Below are 21558 nucleotides of genomic sequence, written 5' to 3'. Positions count from 1 at the left end.
TATACGTACACATATATAATGCTTTAGATCCATTCTTTATATATATATACTTTTAAATATTCCTGTTATATATATATGTGTATATATAACATATATAATGTTTTAGATCTACTCATTTTATATATATATATATATATATATAATTGCAGAATTGCAAGCAACTTAAAAATACCCCAGGTACAAAGGACTATGACATCCCTTAATATAAGTATCTGGTTTTTTATTTGGTGTTTTTATTTTATGCTTAACTGATATTTACAAGAAATTAAACGATCAGATAAGTGAGGCAGGCAGGGCATTTTAGTATTGGCCTCTTATAATTGGCTATAAACAATGTTTTCATTGCTCTTATTATAAAGATAGACTCATTAGTGCAAAACCAAAGATCGTTATGAAATATTACAGTGTTCCACTTTGCCTTCCATGGTTAGGTCATTTTCATGTGATAAGATCAAGCTTACAGATTCCTACCTGACTTTCCTATTTGCACACCTCCACTGGCAACTTCTCATAGCTGTTGCTGGGGATGCAAGAACTAGGAGGGATTGTCTACAAAATGACTCAACTGTGCTGCAGGAACAGCCAGCGCTAAACAATAAATGGAGCACGTTTAGTCTGAGCAGCCAGGCAGTCTAGGAGCATCGGTGGAGAATTCAGAAAGCAGGTTGAGATCCTGTGACTTCACTGATGATGCTCCAAACATTTTTGGCTTCTTAGCCAGTACCCACACCACCGTTCTTCTTTTGATTCCAGCATGTGTGAGGATGCAGGACTCGGCTACTATGCATTCAGGCTCTGTTCTTAGACTGCATGGTGCACTGCTTTAGTAATGCAAATGAGAGGCACAAAGTGTCTCTTTGATAATGTGCAGTCAGAAGACAAAAAAGCATTCACTGAAACAGTAAAACTAATTCATAAAGCTGAGAGACAATAGGGAAGCATTATGGATTTTTTTTAAAGGAAAAAGTATCCTAGATCAATGTAATTGTCACAATGTAAGCTATTCATAGTCTACGCATAAGGGGAAAAGCACGGCCAGTTTATTTAGAGTGGGAGAAGTTTTTACTGGCAAAAGAAAAAGTTAAACAAATATAATAAATATAATTGGATATTTGGTTAGCCAGTTTCTGCTTATCCTCTTAAAGATCAAATATATAGCTGGTTATTTCCATTTAGATCCACAGTATCCCTTTAGTGACATAAACTCAGCAGAAGTTTTAAAAGAGCACAGAGATTTAATGGTTAAAAGCCATATATAGTAGATTTTTTTTTCTTTAAAGGGAGTATCTCTCCATCCCATACCAGAGTTTAGCTCAAGGTCAACTTATATTAATGCATTAAACTTAGCTGTGGAGGAGGCAAAGGGCTGGAGGAAAAAGGATAAAAGAAGTTCTGAAATTGTTCTTCCAACATATTCAGCCAAGCAACAGAACATTGCTTTGATAAGGGTTATATTGGACAGTTGCCATAATTTCTCCTGTTAGATCAGTTCTTCTGGTACCTATTCCCATGCCTTTTAAAGTATAGCATGTAGCATTTTGCTTGAAAATTGCTTCCACCTCTATTGCTTTGTTATAGCTGTTTTGCAGTTTCGGTGTAGAGGCAGTTCTGTGTCACAAGAAATTACCAATCTGAGGCTTGAGAAGGGGCAGTGTAGCCCTTCCATTATCTCACCAGCGAGCTCTGTACAGGATTATTTTCAAATTTTCTGCTGCCATTACAATGCGTCGTTAGAGTGGGCAAGGCGGTGAGGGAGGTAACGTTATTGAAACTTGGTTACCAGGGTAGATAAGATAAAGTTCATCACTGTCTTGCCATCCACATTTGCAGTCGGGGTGGAATATTTGATGAAAGGAGTACGTGTGGTCAAGGATAGCATTAAGATATGAGGCTGGCCATTTTCCATCTGTGTTTACTGGAGAGTTTCTCTTTTCCCATTGATACTCATCTGAAAAAGTCAGCTTGGTTGTTCAAATAAATGTTTTCATCCACTGTGTTGTAAACTTGTAAATACCAGAAAACCCACATCAGGGCCCCCTTTCCTACCCCAGCCTTAAGAAATAAAATTGACATTGTGCAAAGATAACTTTCTTTAGAAAGTTGCCGTTTTCTGTCACTTTCCAATCCTTGTCACGGTTACAATGACAATTCAGACTGAACTTTTGCATAAGCTATTTTAGACTTTTTTTCAGACATTCTTTAACTATTTCTATTACCCCGGGCACATACTCTCGGGATGGCTTTTTATCTTAGATGGGATTATTAAGCAATCTCTGCTATATTGGGTCATTATTAGAAGTCACACCGCATCTAAAAACGCGTGAAGAGAGGCAGTTAGTTTATATTTCAGCATGAGACGTCCACCATAAGGGAGAAGTCAGGGTGTTGATTACTGAAATAATGATGATCATTTTGTAAGTTATTCCCTTTCGATGAGGCTCCACTGCCTACAAGCCACTTATTTCCCCTTGAGCCCAGCATCTCTTCTCTTCCCAGCGAAGCCAGCCTAATACACGTGTGCGGGTTTGATGCTGGAAGGGAGGGTCAGCTTTACCCATACATAATCACTGTTTTATGGCTTTCACTCATTCCTGAGGTGTTAATGCAGATCAAATGGGAAACACTCGAGAAAGACCCCTTGCAGCTACTGCACTGCGTAGCTCTCCCGTCTCAATCGTTAATTCTTATAGTAAGATCTAAAGGTAATTTTGTTTGCTCTCTTAATGCGATGCAGTTCTCCCAGTGGCCCTTGCATATCCTTTCTCAAATTCCCATCTTGATCAATTGTTTGCAAATAATTAAGCTTTTAAGAGATGATGGCATGAGGCTAATGTACACAACAAAGGCAAGGTCTCCAGTCACTGTCTATTGGACTGTGGTCAAATTTGCTTTGATATCCCAAAGTGGTTAGGTGGATTGGTGTAGCTGGCATGTGCAATTCATCTTTCCTTCGCAAGACTCTACTGAGCTTTCTTAAACTAGTGTCCTTGCCATTTAGACGCAATAACAGTGAAAGTGTCCAGGAAAATGGCAAGGGGTGACTCAGGCTCTATGTTGCAATGGTTTGGAATGAATTTCCCATTTTCTTCTTAAAATGGCACTTCTCAGGGATCACTCTTTTTTTATTTCCTTTGCAAAATGACGGGCTGCCTTTGCCCGTAGCACCCTCGCTAGCCTTGTGGGCTGAACACAATAGGGCTTTGAATATTTTTACAGCAGCCTTGCCTGTGGCACGTTAGGTTTTTGTCATTTTTTTTTAAAGTCTACGAAGGAATAACTCATACTGTCTACAAAAAGCTTATCTAGTAAAGATGCACAGGATTTAAGATATTTAAATATATTGGATTTCAGTTAAAAAGACTACTTCTTTGCAGATTTTTGGCTGGCTATGGATTAGCTGCAAGAAGTAATGGCTTTCATGTGATTCTAGCAATTATAGATTTTTTTGAGGAACTGAAAGTTTGTGGGACACCAAGGCCAAGAACTATGAGAAAAAGAAAAAGCAGTCAGTTGACCCACCGTAGAGGAGGGTCTAGGAATTTTGTTGATACCTTATTTTTTTCTTAACAATGGCCAGATTATTTGTGACACTTAATTTTGCCCAGGCTTGTTCATTTCTATTAAAAAAAAAAAAAAAAAAATCCCGAACAACTGAAAATTGCTTAATGGAGACAGAGTGCTGGGTCTCTATAGCTTGAGGCTGCCTAGCAATTATGCCGCATGAAATTAGACACAGTTTGTTCCAATTACTTAAAATTAGATCACATGAAAAGTGACAGAGGAAAAAAAGGTAGAATTTTCTCATTTTATGATATTTAAATTATAAAATCAGAAACTACGTGATGTGAAGGAACAGCATAAAGTTGCACTGAAATTTTGAGGACCATAGTGTTGCTCTTTGAGGCTGTAATGACTCAGGTAATTTTAATGATCCAAAGAGAGTTTTCCTGACACCACTTACATAAATAAAATGTGAATTCCATTTGCTTTATAAGAATATATATAAAACTTGCTCACAAGCAGGCGTGCAAAAATACTCTTGAAAACACAGCACAAATAAATTACTGTGACAATTCTCAATTTTGAAAGTAATAAAGATAAATGGCATAAATATTACTTGTTATCCAGTTCTGGTCCTAACATTAAGACACAACTAACAAGAAAGGGTGAAAGGTGTTGCCATCCAGCTACAGTGAGAAGGGAATGTTGACATATTTATTAATTCTGTTCAAAATCACTGGAAGAGATTTTCCACAGGACCTGGAAAACTGTAAGCAAGATAATGTTACAGAAAATGTTCTAGATAAGACACTGCTTGCATACATTAATCTACAACTTTATATGGCAAATAGTACCAATAGCTGGATGCTATAATTCACATATTTCAAAATTGAGTTTATATTCTGGTTGGATGATAATGTAAAAACTGCTAGCTCAAGTAACCTTTAACTTCAATGGTTCTTAGAACTTAGATGGCAAAACTGAGGATTAGAAAAGTTGTTCCTATGTTCAAAGTCACATAGTGAGTGCCAGCATAAATGATACAGTGTAATAGGGTCATGTTTACCTACCTATGATTCTTAAACTAGTACAGACATGGAACTACTATGTACCAAACCGTAATTCAATAAAAAGATTCATTTGGTCTGCATTGTGTGGCAAACATTTACAGAGTGGGAGTTATATTTTAAACCTTAGAGTTGTTGTTAGGTGCCCTTGAGTCAGTTCCGACTCATAGCAACCCTATGTACAACAGAAGGAAACACTGCCCAGTACTGCACCTTTCTCACAATCGCTGCTATGCTTGAGCTCATTCTTGCAGCCACGGTGATAATCCATCTCATTGAGGGCCTTCCTGTCTTTCCCTGACCCTCTGCTTTACCAAGCATGATGTCCTTCTCCAGGGATTGGTCCCTCTTGATAATGTGTCCAAAGTATGTGAGATGAAGTCTCACCGTCTTTGCTTCTAAAGAGCACTCTGGCTGTACTTCTTCCAAGACAGACTTGTTCATTCTTCTGGCAGTCCATGATATGGTTAATATTCTTCGTCAACACTGTAATTCAAAGACAACAATTCTTCTTCCGTCTTCCTTATTCATTGTCCAGCTTGCGCATGCATATGAGGTGATCAAAATACCATGGCTTGGGTCAGGCGCACCTCAGTCCTCAAAGTGACATCTTTCCTTTGCTTTTAAACACTTTGAAGAGTCTTTTGCAGCAGATTTGCTTGATGCAATACGTCGTTTGATTTCTTGACTGCTGCTCCCATGGGCATAGATTGTGAATCCAAGTAAAATGAAATCCTTGACAACTTCAATCTTTTTCTCCATTGTGCATTTCTTTTAGCTCAGTATCCAATTGTTTTGGTTGCTGTGACTGGCATTACCTTGAGCAGGCTGATTGCCACCTATGATTTTAGCTTATTACAAGGTTTGTATGCTTTTATTTGAAAAGAATGAGTTGACGTCACTTTCACAATTGAAGTAAGGAAAGTAGTATAGTCAATCTCAGATTGGATTGTTTATGCTTCCTGTAGGTGTTGAAAATTTTTTATTATAGATTTGATGTTGTATCTGAGTGGAGAATATCTGTGTATCTTGGCAAATAATAGCTATTCATTCCTTTGACAGATATTTACTGATTTCCGGTTATGTGCTAGTCAGGGTTTTGAGGATGGTGAGCAAGATAGGGAAGGACTTTAGAGTTGCACAAACAGTTAACGACTCGGCTGCTCACTGAAAATTTGGACATTTGGGTCCACCCAGAGACCCCTCGGAAAAAAGACCATCTACTTCTGAAAAATCAGTCCCTGAAAACCCTAAGGAGCACAGTTCTGCTCTGACACACATAGGGTCACCATGAGTCAGAATCGACTCAACAGCAGCTAGTTGTTTGGTTTAATTGGCTGGGAAGAGACACGCCAAAGAGGAAAAAAATAATTTAAACTGATGTTTCAGGGAGTGATGCTTGCTGCTAAGGAAATAAGAGAAAGGTTGATGGGAGAGTGATAAGGTGGGGGGGTGGTGACTGAGCTGGATAAAGCTTGATATTTTAGCTAAGACCCGAAACTGACAATGGAGCAGGAGCCTGAATGATAGGAACAAGCTTGGCATGTTGGAAGAACAGAAAGCAGGACAGTGTATCTGGGCAGAGGGGTGGCATGAGGGTGAGGCTCAGGAGGGGCGATGGATTCCATTTATGTCCCTCAAAGGGATATAATGGGGATTAATTACCATCCTGTCTGTAATATACTTGGAGCTCTTTAGAGAAAGGCACTATATTCCATGAAAGCAAAGCCTTATTCTAATTGTGTACTTATTGATTATGTGACAATCAAAGACAATGCTTATGGGAAAAATTGCTGTGTCTCTGCTCTACACAAACGAATCCCATGTGTATAGGAATAGAACATATTTAAACTTACATATAAGAGCGCTGGTCATTCATAAGCCTTTTTAACATCTAATCAGACATTATTAATGAAATTAAAAGCTATGTTAATTAGCTTTCAATAGACCAGAATTTAGTTTCAATGGCACAGATAGTTAAACTGAGAGTTGGGGGTGCCCTTTTCCATTCATAATAGAACAGAGGGTTGACTATCAGAACAACTTTATCTTGGGAGAGTTTATTGTGATGCTTTGTTTTGAGCTAGCCGGTGTCTCCATAGATGGAAATCATGCTCTCAGTGCTTTCCTCAGGTTTTAGAAATGTATATTTCAAATTTAGATATAATTGACTATTGAACAAAAAGTGTGCCAGAATTAATTGCTGTCAAATTCTAAACCTTCTTACAGGGAGGCATGGGTTTCATTTTATTATCTTATCCTGCAATACGCTTTATCCACTGTAATTCATGAGGAACATAGCTGGGCTTGTTCTTGGCATGCAAAATATGCTGGTCTTTGACCTTCTATTGGCCTGTGTTCACAATCCCAGCATGTGTTGACATTCAGATATGGAAACCAACTCTGGTTGAATTTTGTTGGTTTGCGCATTGGAGAAGAGCTAAGTGAATAGTGGTTTTTGTTAGTTTTGTTCTTACTCTTTAAATATAGCTACTCTCCGTTTTGATATTTACATCCAGCAATATGGTATTTTTGAAGGAGAGTGTCACACTGACGCAAGGTGCTTAACAACTGGAGATTGTTGGTTTAAATGGTTAAGTCCACAGTGTCATAAAAATATTAAGTCCAAGTGGTATGTTTTTATATGGTAAAGCAAAAGGCTTGCCCTTATTTTAATCCTATAAAATACAGTGAGGATCATACTAAACTTTCGTGTTTGCAACAAATAAACCTGGTAAAGGATAAACTCAGTATCAAGGTTCCGCAAGTATCCTAAGTAGCTATTTATACACTTCACTAATCTTTGTAATTGGCTTGTCTTTTAGTGCCATTAATTAGATGATGTAGTATTCCATTAATAAGAGTGACACACCTCAGCATTTTTACCTTTAATTATAGACTTCACTAGACACTTAGGTTATTGACAAAATGGCCTGAATATTTTCTGATGTACACGTATCTTTTTTTGTTCTCTTTAAGCATCCTTACCCTTCTGAAGAACAGAAAAAGCAGTTGGCACAAGACACGGGACTCACCATCCTTCAAGTGAACAATTGGTAAGTAATTTGGCTTTGTGTTTACACACAGTCTGTTCCCCCTCTGGCAACCTGCAGCTAATGTTTTGCATTAAGAAGACACACCCAGTTGTTGCTGCTTTCCCTGGTGGCGTTTTGATCCAAAGGTGAATACAAACTGTTGACTGATAGGGGAGACACTTGCTAATCAGGAAAATGAAACATTGTATCATTTTCCACCTCCTTTCTAAATTGGCAAATTTTATACATAGTATAGGCATGTGTTTAATTCATATTCACCATTAGCTCTGTAAGTGTGTCTCTCTCAATAGCTTCCCCCCCCTCCCCCTTTCAGGATAATTGATACATAGAGTAGTATCATCCTATTTTCTAGGAAACAAGAAAATCCACCATCCCATATCAGTCAGGTTTTATATTCATTGAATAACTAAATTCAGTTAGATTTTGCTAGGGCTGTGTATTCAAGGATGGTCTCCCCTCTTCCCTTATCTCTAGTATATTGAAAGGGAGAAATAGCTACTTTGAAGCTCTTCAAACCTGATGTATTTCAGGGCTGTGCAGTACTGTTTCTAAATAAATGTGTAAATTCCTGATTTGGGAGAAGCTGAGATTATGTACCAACCTCCAGCCAACAATATTCTGACTTAATGTACAGTGACGTGGCAACGAGGCTTTGGGAAAGTATGATTTATTACCCTTTGTGAGTGTGCTGAAAGCCAGATTTCATATAATCACCCGGAGCTAGTGTCATATTTGAAGGGTATCGAAATCCAATATCCTCTAAACCTAAGTGTATCTAATTAATTGTCCTAATATTTTTAGATTAGTGTTTATGTTGGGGAAACCTTATCCTCTTTGAAGTAAAATCCAGAAAAGGCCAAAGCCTGGCTGGGGAAAGGGGAGAGCTGGGAATGCCGGTTTGCAGACAGAAGTATTTCTTTCTGTCCAATAAGTGTCAAAGATTAATATTACAGAATCTCTGATTACATGGCCTAATCCATTTTGGTGAATAAATTTGTTCTTGATGTCCATTGCACCTACATTAACAGACCCTTCTCTGTTAGAGAGCCTGGGAGCCTTTGGGAGAGATTTCAGATATATTAAACCCCATTACATAAAATGTAATTTCTGTCAATATAATCCCATGTATTCTTCAATTTAGTATTTTAGAGATAACAAGCTACTTACAATATATTTGCCTTTGGAGGATTAATTTACAAAGTGCACTATCTGCAAGACACAGCCAGACTCACATAAGCATCGCTTGTAAGGGTTATCAATTTCTGTGACCTTACGGCAGCCTTGGGAGATCAATTTTTGCAGCAGCCCTTCAGTCAGTGGCTAGAGAAGGAGCAGAAAGCTTACTCTATCTAAACGTGTTACCAGGAGTCACGTTGCTGCTGAGTTGTTTTTTTTGTTTTCACCTGCTGTTGTACCTTCATTTTCAAGTCAGTGGATACCACATATTTGAATTTAATCTTTCAAAGTGTTCGAGACGAGATTAGAGGGTAGACGACTTTTGGATGCACACCTAAATTCACATTTTTTTTTTTTTAACTTAAACTGATGGTGAGGTGATTTTAATACAGTCGAGAGGCTGTCCAAATGTTGCATTTCCCTGGGAAATGTTCCGCTTTGAGGGCAAAGGAGTGGCAGAGCAAGCTCTCTCATTAAGGGAAGCAGAGGCTCTGCTGCTGTTCAGGTGATGTATCACACATGCCATCTCTCTTCCTCCTTAGTGTTGCTAGCAAACTCCATCCATAAACACGGTTACCAGGAAACACATTCCAGTACAAGTTGCTTTCCTTGGGTGGAAAACCTCATGGTCCATCTCTTGTGAATGCAGAGGCAGGAAGAAGGTCCTATGCGACCCAAAAATATACATTGATTTTTCAGATTCTGTGCAAAATCTGTGTTGGAGACACACGGACTGTTTCTAGTCAGTGATCACAATCCTACTTTAATTTGTAGTTCAAAACCAAAAAAACCAAACCCATTGCCGACTTAGTGTAACCCTCTAGGACAGAGTAGAACTGCCCGATAGGGTTTCCAGGGAGTGACTGGAGGATTTGAACTGCCGACCTTTTGGTTAACAGCCAAATGCTTAACCACAACGGGAGGAGAAAAAGATCGCAAAATAAGTTATAATCATAGCACGTACATTAAATAATTTTTCAAAGTATATGAAGACATTGCCCTAAACAACATATTGATACTCAGTTCTGCACAGGTATATACCTTAGCAATTACTTTTACGTTATTTGGGATAGAAACACAATTCTGTTCCTTAACCAGCACCTCGGGTGGTCTGTGCTTGTGTTCCCTTTGCTTCTATGTGGAGTTAGAAGTGACTTTTGCTTGCACTTCATTGCTGTGCGTTTGACAACTGTTTCAACTCTCAACAACTTTGTGGTAGAGAATTTTCCTGAAGTTACTGGAAATTATAATAGAGGTTGGTTTTTCTTCACTTTGATGAAAAATGACATTCCCATGTTTGATTTGAGTTTTTAAAGGATTATTAATTCTCTTCCAGACCTCTTACTTTTAAGGAACCGATAATACATTTTTTTTCTTTAGACATTGAGTAGGAAATACGATGCAAAAACGGGGAAACTCAAACAGTACTGCATAGAAACCAAAATGTCAGACAATCTTAAAATGTGACCTATTTGAGTACTAAAAAGCAGAATAAACACTGTGTGGTTTTGCTTTTGCTTTACTGTACTGAGAAATTACACAAGCTTCTTTGAAAGCTTGTAATCATTTTTCCTGTATTAAACATCAGCCCAAGTTACTTCCTTCTAGAAATACCTTAAAAAAAAAAAAAAAATCCTCATTAGTATTTTAGCAGTCTTCCTTCATCGTATTTAGCTACACTTTTTCAAATTTGTGTCTTCCTTCTTGGATTTCTTAAAACTTGTTAACACATGTACATTTTTGTACGAACTATGAGTCATTGTAAGTCACTGTTGGAGAGATTTAATAAAACGCCGAAGGGCAGGCTGGGTGTAGATCAGTCATAATTATTGGCAGCAACATAACATATGAAATACACAATATGTAAGTGAAAATATAAACTCATGTCTGGTTGTTAGCTTGTCATAGAGACCCTGGCTGACATAGCATTAAGTTAGGTTTGGATTGGAAAATGGGATGAGAAGTTTGACGCATTGTAATTATTCTTTCATTCCATCACCGAACTAATTTTACCCTTCTTTAATTGCCATATAAGTGCTATATGCTACCTGCTTTGGCTGACTATTTCCAAAGAAGATTAGGCCTGAGTGGGGGAGTATAGCAGGGGGAATTAAATGTAAAACAAGGAAAGCAATTTGATTATTCAAGAGAAAATTAAGAATAAAAGAAATAATTGTTGTAACTCTTACATTTGGTCTGCTTGTCAGAATAAAAAAGGAAGAATCTTTAAATGGTTTGCATTCATTGTTAACAGGATTTGAGGCCTCAGGATGTGAAATTTATTAGAGGAGACATCTTAGGCCAAGTCTATGCCAATAAATTACTTATGCAAATAATCTGGGTAAAAATATTTTTGCCTAAATTATATAAATATTTGAGGTAAATGTATGTTTTTTTAAAGTATTGACTTCCATAGCTAATTGCCTAAATATTTCAATCTAGCATGCTAGATGGAGACTTCAAGCATACTTCTGAAATATAATGTGTGTCATAAATTTATGTATTCTTCCTCCTTTGCTCTCTCACCCCCAATTATAATTTTCTTTTTTTTAATCGTCCCAATTATAATTTGATCTCAAAATGATAAATAGTAACATTCAGGGCTTTTGTCTTCTTCGTTTTTTCAGTGTTGTTGTTGTGACAAATATCTGTTACATCAGCAGCAAAAGTACATTAATGTGTTGAATTTCTTCATCATCTAAGTAGAAACTTAAAATTTTTGGATTAGGTGATTATTTTAGGTCTTTAAATATTTAGGTTGAACTTTAAAGAAAATACACACACATACAAAGTGAATACTAGGTACTCTTTTCTCTGGAATAGATGAGCTTTATTTTTTTATATTGAAAATGTGAATGTAGAATGGTCAAATGCAAACTCTTACGTGTTTTCACACCAATGTTGCACACCTGGGAATTCTGTGTGATGAAAACTTGTGCCTTGTGATTGTATCTCAGTTGCTGAAAGCCTCACACACTTCCTGCCTCAGCAAAGTTCTAGCCTAGGGTATACTGAACGAATTTTACAGTTTCCTTGTTTACTATTCTCATCCAAACACTATCGCATTAAGGAGTGATGTTAAACGATTATTCTTTTGTGCTCTGAGAAGGCAATATGGATTTTAGGTGCTAAGTATGTGTTACATGTGAAATAAAATCTGTGTGCGGAGAGAAAAAAATCACTTTCTGTCAATATCCCCCCCAAAAAAAGAAAAGAAAATCTGTTTCATTCCAGCTGATTCCGACTTATGGCGACCCCGTGTGTGTCAGAGTAGAACTGCACTCCATGGGGTTTTCAGTGATGGCAAACTTACAGAAATAGATCCCCAGGCCTTTCTTCTGTGACTCCACACTGGGTAGATTTGACCTTTTTGTTAGTAGCTGATCACAGACCATCCCGGTAGCAATCCTAACATCCGAGGTGATGCTGTGCAGAACTGTCACAGATCTAGAGTTCACAGATTTAGTACACGGACCAGATTTTCCTACTTACTTCATTTACTGCCTTCAAAAGTGCAAAGCATTCAGGCAGTACCTCCCATGTATTACTAGTGGGGAAAAAAATGTATGTTATCCTTAGAGATTTATGCCACTGGCAGGTAAAAAATGTAAACTTATTTTTAAGAAAATAGGATCTCCTTTATTAGAACCAACAGATTCGACTGGTAAAGGTCAAGTTCCTTTCTGAGTTATTGTAATAATGCAGTAAATACTTTTATATGTAATCAAATATTCTATAAATATAGGTACCTATTTCGATGTAAATGCTAAAACATTCACAAATTACCCCTTCAACTTCTGTGATCTAAAAATCAATCAGGGGTCAGAAGGTTTCATAGAACTGTTCTGCTTTTTCGTCCAACATAATTTAATAGTAGATTTACAGATGTTGTTTAAACCTTAGGCACAGATTGTTTTGTCAATAAAGCTAACCAGAGGCATGACACAAAAGCAAGGGAAACAGATGCAAAATACAGTGCAGCACGCGAGAAGCGCTCGGTCACTTGTTTGCCGTTCAACTACAAAATGAAGTGCTGAGCAGAGTGGTTCTCCTTTCCTGGGGTTCACCTAGGGATGGAACAGCTTCACACACACAAAAAGGAATTCTATTAAGCAGGTGGTTTAACTTTTTCCCTTGAGAATATAAGTGTAACCTACATTTAAGGTCGACCTCTTAATCGAGCAATGGAGTAACAGGTGCAGTATTTAACCAAAAAAAAAAAAAAAAGAAAGAAGAAGAAGAAGACAAAGATGAGGAAATAGAAATAGAATAACTCCCCAGCACTTTTCGGAATGTGTTGTTGTTCTCCAAGTTTTGGTTAATTGCTATGCTTTTCACCTGGAGTGTCAATGCTACTAATACTACCTTTACAGGCGCTTACTCTGGGCTTAGATGACAGCAATCAGTAATACTCACTAGATAAAATACTGTCTAGTTACTCATAAGAAAATATTGAAATCAGTCAAAAAATGTTTAGCTTGCATATCTGAGACAGAGCTGGCGGGGCGCCAGGCAGCCAAGGTATTATTAGGAAGGCTGAGCAAATAGCTCGGAGGGAAAAGAGCTGTGAATTTAGAAACCTTCGGGTATTGTCATGTCAGGGAGTCTTAGGACTTCAACAGAGACACTACCTTTGTCTGCAGATTTAAGAAATTTCCAGCAAACAAACCTCTTTCGAAATGACTCTGCAGTCTGCTAAAGATACTTTGTTCTAAGTTTTACACCATAGGTTTACTCAAAGCTTTTCCCCACTGTGTGAAATCACGTCCTTAGTAATGGTAAAGAGAGAAACCCCTTATGAAGGCGTAGGTGTGTACCCGCTGTGCTCCATGCAAAAACCCTGCCCCTTCTTCTGCCATGGGGCCAGGAGTGTAGGTGAGAAGAGAAATAGGAAGGTCTGGGATGTAAGAAAGTGGATTTGAAGAGTCCAAATACTGTTTTCTGTAGCTACTGTTTATCCTCCAGCCAGCATTCAAAGGCAGTTTCAGAGCTTTTCAGGAGAATAGGACAACAGTGTGATGCCGGAAGCTGAGAGCCAGTACAACCTGAGGAAGTACTTCAGGGCCACTTAGGGTTGGAGTTTAAGTGACACACGAAGCTGAGTGAGCTGGGAGCTCGATTTTATTCCTCACGGATCCAAGGATTCAGAGTCTCTGCGATTTTTTTCAAGGCAGTTGAACCAGGGGCTTCGTGGTTGGCTCTGAACGTGGTGTGTAGGTCAGCACAGCTTGTGGTGAGTCTTAATTAAGCCAGATTTGTCATTTTCAGTGTCTCGGCCCCAAGTATCTGGTCAGAGAAATGGAAAGAGCTCCCCGTGTGTCATGCAGCCGAGCAGAGCAGGACTTGACTCCCGCTTACCTGCAGAGAGCAGAAGTGAGGGCGCCGAGAGGCACCAGGGTCCAGGGGAAAGAGTCCTGCTGGACAACGCCCATCCACAGGTGGCTCAGGAACAAATTCTCCTGTAAGCCTCGTGACAACATAAATTTTACACAGGGCGAGTAAGGTGAGGAGGCATGCGGGGAAAGAACAGTTGGAGTCAGAACTTTCCATCCCCTTTTCACTCCTCACTGACTGAAGGTGAGTCCTTGCTGAGTTACCGTCTCTCAGAACATTCCCTTTATGGCTCTTTGGTCAGATTATTATCTAAACTGGGATATTAGAGCGGGAAGAGGCCTTAGAGCCGCCCTCCACTTTCAAGTGGAAGGGTAGGATGAGTTAGTCAGATCCTCAGACCTCTCCCAGGAGTCCCTGGGTGGTGCAAATGGTTAAGCCTTGGCTACCAGCTGAAAGGTGCCTCAGAAGAAAGCCCTGGTGATCTGCTTCAGAAAGCTTTAAAAATCCTATGGAGCACAGTTCTACTCTGCACACATGGGGTACCATGAGTTGGAATTGACTAGATGGCTACCTTTTTTTGTTTTAAAAGGCCCCTTTTAATTCTCTATATAGCAATGTGAAGGAGCCATAGCAGCACAATGGTTAAGCGCTTGGCTGCTACAGACAGGTTGGCGCTTCCAACCCACCCACCGCTCTGAAGGAGAAAAGACCTGGTGATCTGTTCCCATAAAGATGACAGCCTAGGAAACCCAAATTAGGGCAGTTCTACTCTGTCCTCTGGAAACCCTGGTGGCGCAGTGGTTAAGAGCTATGGCTGCTTCCCAAAAGGTCAGCAGTTCAAATCCACCAGGTGCTCCTTGGGAACCCTATGGGGCAGTTCTACTGTGTCCTATAGGGTCGCTATGAGTCAGAATTGACTTGATGGCAATGAGTTTGGTTTTTTTTCGGTTTACTCTGTCCTGTAGTGTTGCAATGAGTCAGAATTGACTTGACAGCATACAACAATAACAACACCATACAATAATGTGAGCCAAAGAGGAGCAAAGTGAATATTCTGAAGCTGACTCCATTTCCAACCTCACACTGCAGGGGAAGAAAAGCACATCCTTCCATAAAGAGACAAACAGGAAAATTAATTGAAAAGTTGTTACTTTTCCTCGCATTAAATAAGCAAATCAAAGACTGTAAAATAAAAACTAGATGAAATTAAACATTATCACAAGACATGAAAAACACGTGCGCTGTCATTTTAGGATCCACAATAAAGATAAATCAATTGTTTTTAGCAGTGAGCTGTGAGTCTGTGAAGGGCATGACAGATAATAGGCTTGAAATTTCTGAAGTTATTGTACAGCAAAATTTGTTTTTTCCTCAGGCATTCAATCTTTTTCTCTAGTAATTTTGTACATGACAAACTTTTTAGTGGGTACATTAATAATCTGTAAGTAATGGGTTGTCAGGTGTCAGTTAGATAAGATTAAAAGACTATTTAAGCATTATGCTTCTTTGCATGAGTTTCATAGGTCAGGAGAAATAACTTTTTGAATTGTGGTTGTGTGTGGGTTCTCTGTCTCTCTCTCCCTCCCTCTCTCTGTCTCTCTCTCCCTTGCTCTCTCTCACTCTTGCTCTCTCTCGCCTTCCCTCTCTCTCTCTCCTCGCTTCTCTCCCTCTACCTCTCTTTCCTTCTTTCCCTCTCTCCTTCTCTCCCTCTCCCTCTATCTCCTCTCCCTCTCCATCTCCCTCCCTCTCTCTCTCTCCCTCTGTCTCCTCCCTCTCTCTCTCTTCCCCCACCTCCGGCTTTTGCTCTCTCTCCTCTCGCCCCTCTCTTCCTCTCTCCTTCTTTCCCTCCCTCTTCCTCTCTGTCTCTCCCTCTCCTTCTTCCTCTCTCTCTCTCCCTCTTTCTCTCCCACTCTCTCTCTCTTCCTCTTTCATTTGGCTCTACTCCAGGTATACATGGAAGGCCTGTATTACATTACATAAGTCCTGCATGTAGGAGCAGATTTGAGACTCACACTCTATGAATCAAGGGGACAACTGTGTCTTAGCAGTCTTCTGTAAACAAATTTTACTTTTTAAAATGTTACTCTTTCTTTTCTCACAGGAAACCTTGTCAGGGGAAACAGCCTCAGCTGAGAGGGGCACTGAAGCTTCAAACATGGGTAGTTTCCTAGCAAGTCAGGTTTAGGTCTATTCTTGTCAAATCTGTCTTAAGTGTGTTTACGTACAGTTTGCCTTTCTGGTATTTTCTGCTTGCACAGACCTGATCTCCGCCTATTTAGTGTCAACAGTTGCTGAGGCTGGTGTTCGGTGATTAACCATTGAGCACTGAAGCACGGAGGAGCGCAGAGCTGTGTCCACAGAGACCCTCTCTGGCCCTCTCACTTACATCATCGTTTTGCTTCAGGCTGCACCTACATAAAACAAACAGCATTTTTGAGTGGTTATAAGTCAGCCTGAAATATTAAAAATGGGGCAAATGTTCCCTCCTTGTTGAATAAAACAATTTTCTCAAAAATGGGTGGAGCCAGGGGCACGGGGGAGAGGGGAGGGGCGGGGGGGAGCGAAGTGTTTCTGAAGGCACACCTCACCTTGGATCTGGTCAGGATCCGTCCAGTGTGTGACTGCTGTAGAAGTTTTTGTAGATACTTGGGTAGGGGGTTGTTTTGCTTCTTTTTTAATTTTTAAGGGGAAGGAGAACATTAAAGCAAAAAAAAAAAAAAAAATCCACCCAAAGACATGGATGCTTATAACTTTGCAAACACGGGGCTCTCATATTCAATGCCTTCATAGTTGTTGATATGTTCCTCTTTATTTTATTTCCATGCTTAGCCTAACCCATTATATAAAAAATAATTAACTTTACCATGCCGTCGACACCTGGACAATGACAAATAAAACAAAAACCCTTCGTCTGTTTCCCTCCTTGAGAGCCCCTTTTTCCTTTTTACCTTCTTAACCAAATGTGACTAAAGAACCAAATGCTTCACAAGATTAGAGTCTATCGATGAAAAAGGGAAAGACTAAAAACATGTGCTTTCTTAAACACATTAACTTTCAACAAAACCATGAAGGATTATTGGTCCTGGGTTCTAAATGTAACTTAGCTCAAAAAGGAATTTCCTGTCCTTGGTGAGAGCTGGCTTACTATTGATAAAGTCAGTATTGTTCAAGAAGAGTATATTGCCTGGAGATGGAAATTAAATGCACCATATAATTTTAAAATATCTACGCATATGCATACATACATACTTAAATTCCCAGTATTTTCTATTCAAGGCTGCTCATTTGAATGTATATACCAGTGGTTTTGAAGATTGTTGTCCAGATAGAGGATTGAGTCTCTTGACCTGTATCACTACAGCATCTGCTATAGTTGACTTTATTTGATCCCTAGTTTGGGTCAGAGTTCATGTGTACTTGGAAAGGGTAGGGGGTAGGGGATGTTGAAAAGCTAATGGAACAAAATTGTACATGTTCAAAAGATAGAACATCTGAGGTCCCATGGCTGATCACCTGGCACTACTCTACAGAGAAGAAAGAACAAAAGATTATCCTGGTCTTGGCCAAGTGGGGGCTGCATGGGGCATGGGAGCCCGAAGGGACATAGCAGAATCGTTGAGTGAATGTTGTGTAAAGGAGCATATTGAGAATTAAAATCTTTCTTCGTCATGCCATTTCTTCTGAAATTTCAAATGACAAAGGGATATGAGATTTTGAAGTTTATCAAAAAGGAGCATGGATTAAACTTTCAGCAACACTGTGCTGCAGAACCAGAATATGCATCCTCGATGGGATTTTACGCATCATCTGACAGATGAGGAACCTGAGGCTCAGGGCCTTGCAGTGTTACACTGATAATTCAGGCAGGGATGGGACTGAGTCCCAGTACAGTGCTTCTTCTGATCCATCATTATGCATTTTAAACAGCTTTAAACCCACTGCTGTCGAGTTTTTCCGACCCATAGCAACCCTATAGGACAGAGTAGAACCGCCCCATAGGTTTCCAAGGAGCTGCTGGTGGATTCGAACTGCCAGCCTTTGGGTTAGCAGCTGTATCACTTAACCACTGTGCCACCAGGGCTCCTGAGATACAATTGACATACCATACAGTTCACCCATTTAAAGTGTAGAATTCAGTGGTCTTTAGTATATTCAGAGTTGCGCAACCATCACCACAGTTTTCCTTACTCCAAAAAGAAACCCCATACCTTTAGCTCTCATCCCCATAACCCCCAGCCCTAAGCAACCACTAACCTACTTTCTATCTCTGTAGATTTGCCTGTTCTGAACGTTTCGTATAAATAGAGTCATATAATACATGGTCTTCTGTGACTGGCTTCTTTCATTTAGCAGAATGTTTTCAAGGGTCATCCACATTGTAACACATTTGTTTGTTGTTGTTAGGTGCCATTTAGTCGATTCCGACTCATAGCGACCCTATGTACAACAGAAGGAAGCACTGCCTGGCCCTGCGCCATCCTCACAATCCCTGTTATGCTTGAGTCCATTGTTGCAGCCACTGTGTCAATACATCTTGTTGAGGGCCTTCCTCTTTTTCACCGACCCTCTTCTTTACCAAGCATGATGTCCTTCTCCAAGGGCTGATCCCTCCTGATAACATGTCCAAAATATATGAGTACTTTATTCTTTTTTTTCTATTGATTAATATTTCATTGTATGGATATATCACATTTTGCTTATCCGTTTATCAATTGATAGACATTTGGGTTGTTTCCACCTTTTGCCTAGTATAAACAAGGCTGCTACATCCATGTACAAGTTTTTGTACCATTATGTATTTTTGAGAATCATAATGACAGTATCCCAATATACCCCGTCATGGTTTTACAATTTGCAAAGCGTTTTTCGTAAGCATTAACTCACTTAACCATCACAATTTCTGCACCTAAACACTCTTATGATCCCAGAGCAAGGAAGTAGCAGTTTTCCTACTCAGTCCTCACGCTCTTTCCCCTAGACACCGCTCTTATCTCTCCCTGCCCTTGGCCAGTATTTCCATGATGATAATCTTGAGTGATGTTGTTCAAATAAAAAGGTAGCCACATTGAAATCTAACAACTCAGAGGTGAAATGCACATTTTCAAAACTTTCCCCAATGTAGCTTAGATCCCCAAGAGCATTTTTCAACAGTTGGGCCAATTCAAAGAGGAGGTTATTTGGTTCGTGCCATTGTCTATCTACATTTGAGAGATTTCGTCATATACCTCCACGAAGAGATTTCTGCCCTTTATTGTAAGTGGTTCCATTTATATTTTAAGGGGCTACAGATTATATATTGATAACAATTACATAGAGCTTAAGCTTGAAGCTTTAATAATTGAAACAGAAGTTACAGTGAGCATTCAAAGGAACAGACCCAGGCCTCCATTCAAGTCAAGTGGTCATTGTTCTGCCATTCTGTAGTCTAACTTTGTGACCAGGTAAAAATAGAAATTAAGTGAGATTTTGAGATAGCTACCCTTGGCATGAGTGGAGACTCCAGGCCTGGGAGGTTTCTGGTTGGTCAAGCCTTGGGGAGCTAAGACAGCTAAAGGAGAGATCCTGGAGAAAGCAAAGAGCTCAGAGGGACTTCACGACAGTGCTGGGATTCTGTAATGCCTTACATATGCTGGGGCTCGTCATTCTAACCCAACAGGGTTTCAATTCCAGTCATTCAGGGGAAATTTTCTTTGGAAATATAGTGCATGCTTGATCATTAGGGTGGCCATACACCCCAACTGCCTAGGGCATTTGAGGTTGATGCCTACTGCCCCAGCGTAATGATTAATAGTGGCCTTTCACTCTCAAAAGTGCCCGCTTTAGATGGTAAATTACCAGGACATTGACAGGAAACTAGTATTTGCTTTTTAAAAAAAAATATTTTGTAATGTGTAGAAGATGTTTAGTTAGATGCAGTTTTACTGACTTTTTGCGAAAATGAGAAAACTGGAATTTAAATGAAAAACTCTTCAGCGATTAAACCAAAGAAAGACATGTCTATTCTTTGAAGATATTTTTATATCTATTTTAGCTTTTCCACTAATAGGGAATGTTTTGCTATATTATCCTAGAATATCATATTGCTTATATATTGTGCTAATAATCATTTTAATTCCTTATACCCTAAGAAAGCCATTATTTTTCTTATACCTACAAGGATATGCAAACTCAAATTTGGCAAGGTGTCCCATTTAAGCAAATATTTTATGTTTATAAAAATCATTTTGTTACCTCTGCTTTATGTTAATGGATATTTAAAATATTTTTAACGGTTGGGTATTCCTTATGCTATGTCTAGTGATAGATCCCTACAATTCATTCCACTGAGTTTGGATCCCAGGGCTTTAGTGACTTAGAAAGTGGCAGGTAGTGAGAGAAGAAATAGAAATCCTTCTATACTCACAGTTGGAGCTAGCTCAAAGGATAAATCCCCCCCAAAAAAAACCCCCAAACCCATTGCCACTGAGTCAATTCCAACTCATAGCAACCCTATAGTCCCGATTAAAGGGTATTAGCAAGCCTACTTTTTTAAGAATAAAAACATCATTTTAAACTCTACTTTCAAGGAAAACTCTCTGTAATATATTCTAAGCAATGAAGTATTTGAAAGTTATTTCAACATCCAAAGTCCAAAATAATGTATGGGTTTTGTTATTACTTTGCATCATAATTGGTAACTAATTAGTGATTGTTTTTTCACTAGTTGCTTTGAAGGAAATTTTATATGTAATTAACTTCTTTAATTGTCTTCAACAACTTCAGTTCTTTCTAGAGTAATTTGACAAATACCCACATTACTGCTAGAGAAGGGAAAGCTTCTCATACCGCTGATGGATGGGCTTACTGTGACTTGAGCAAATTCCAATATTATGTTTCCAAAGTGGGTGGAGAGCTGAACATGTGCCCCCTCCTCCCCTCCTCCCCTCCTCCCCATTTGCCTCCTGCCGCCATTCTCCACCTCCCAACCCCCTGCCACACAAATGATGTATTGCAGTCCGGGAACTGTTAGATCCTGGAGGAGGTTAAGAAATGAGAAAAAGTTGCCAAAAACATAATTTCCTAAGGTTTGACTTGAGTTTGAGTCAACTTTCTTGAGAATCTTAAAATCATGTTTCATGAAATTTTATTTCACAAAGAAAGGGAGAGGAGAAGGTTTGGACCCTGAAGACAGCCAGTTATGGATCATTAAATCCAATAAATAAGTGTAAAGCGAAATTGAAGAATTCCAACAAAAAGTTTTGAAGTTAATTTCTTGTTTAAAACAGAAGAACAGAGAAGTATTCAGGAGATAGCTGGAATCCTTTCCCTGAAGTGTTTGTGTATAAAACATACCTTAAATTTATTAAGAGATAATGTCAAGATAACGTCTTTCTTTTTTTTTTTTTTTTTTTTTTGCCAGCCGAGCCCACTGAAGTAGAGGCCTC

At 39.1% G+C, this 21558-nt stretch overlaps 1 protein-coding gene across 2 annotated transcripts in view; it reads left to right on the top strand.

Annotated features, from left to right (window-relative positions):
• MEIS1 (Meis homeobox 1) overlaps window positions 1–21558 on the top strand; it is a 140053-nt gene that overhangs the window by 105390 nt on the left and 13105 nt on the right. For both annotated transcript variants that reach the window (XM_023733215.1, XM_023733219.1), the window contains exon 8: window positions 7548–7624. In XM_023733215.1, the coding sequence (XP_023588983.1) occupies window positions 7548–7624 (77 nt within the window). The remainder of the gene's footprint in view (window positions 1–7547; window positions 7625–21558) is intronic.

This window comes from Trichechus manatus, unplaced genomic scaffold (genome assembly GCF_000243295.1).
Source record: "Trichechus manatus latirostris isolate Lorelei unplaced genomic scaffold, TriManLat1.0 scaffold00004, whole genome shotgun sequence".
In the NCBI taxonomy this organism is placed as follows: domain Eukaryota; kingdom Metazoa; phylum Chordata; class Mammalia; order Sirenia; family Trichechidae; genus Trichechus; species Trichechus manatus.
Note: the sequence above shows the minus strand (reverse complement) of the source record. Positions and strands in the feature narration are given on the sequence as shown.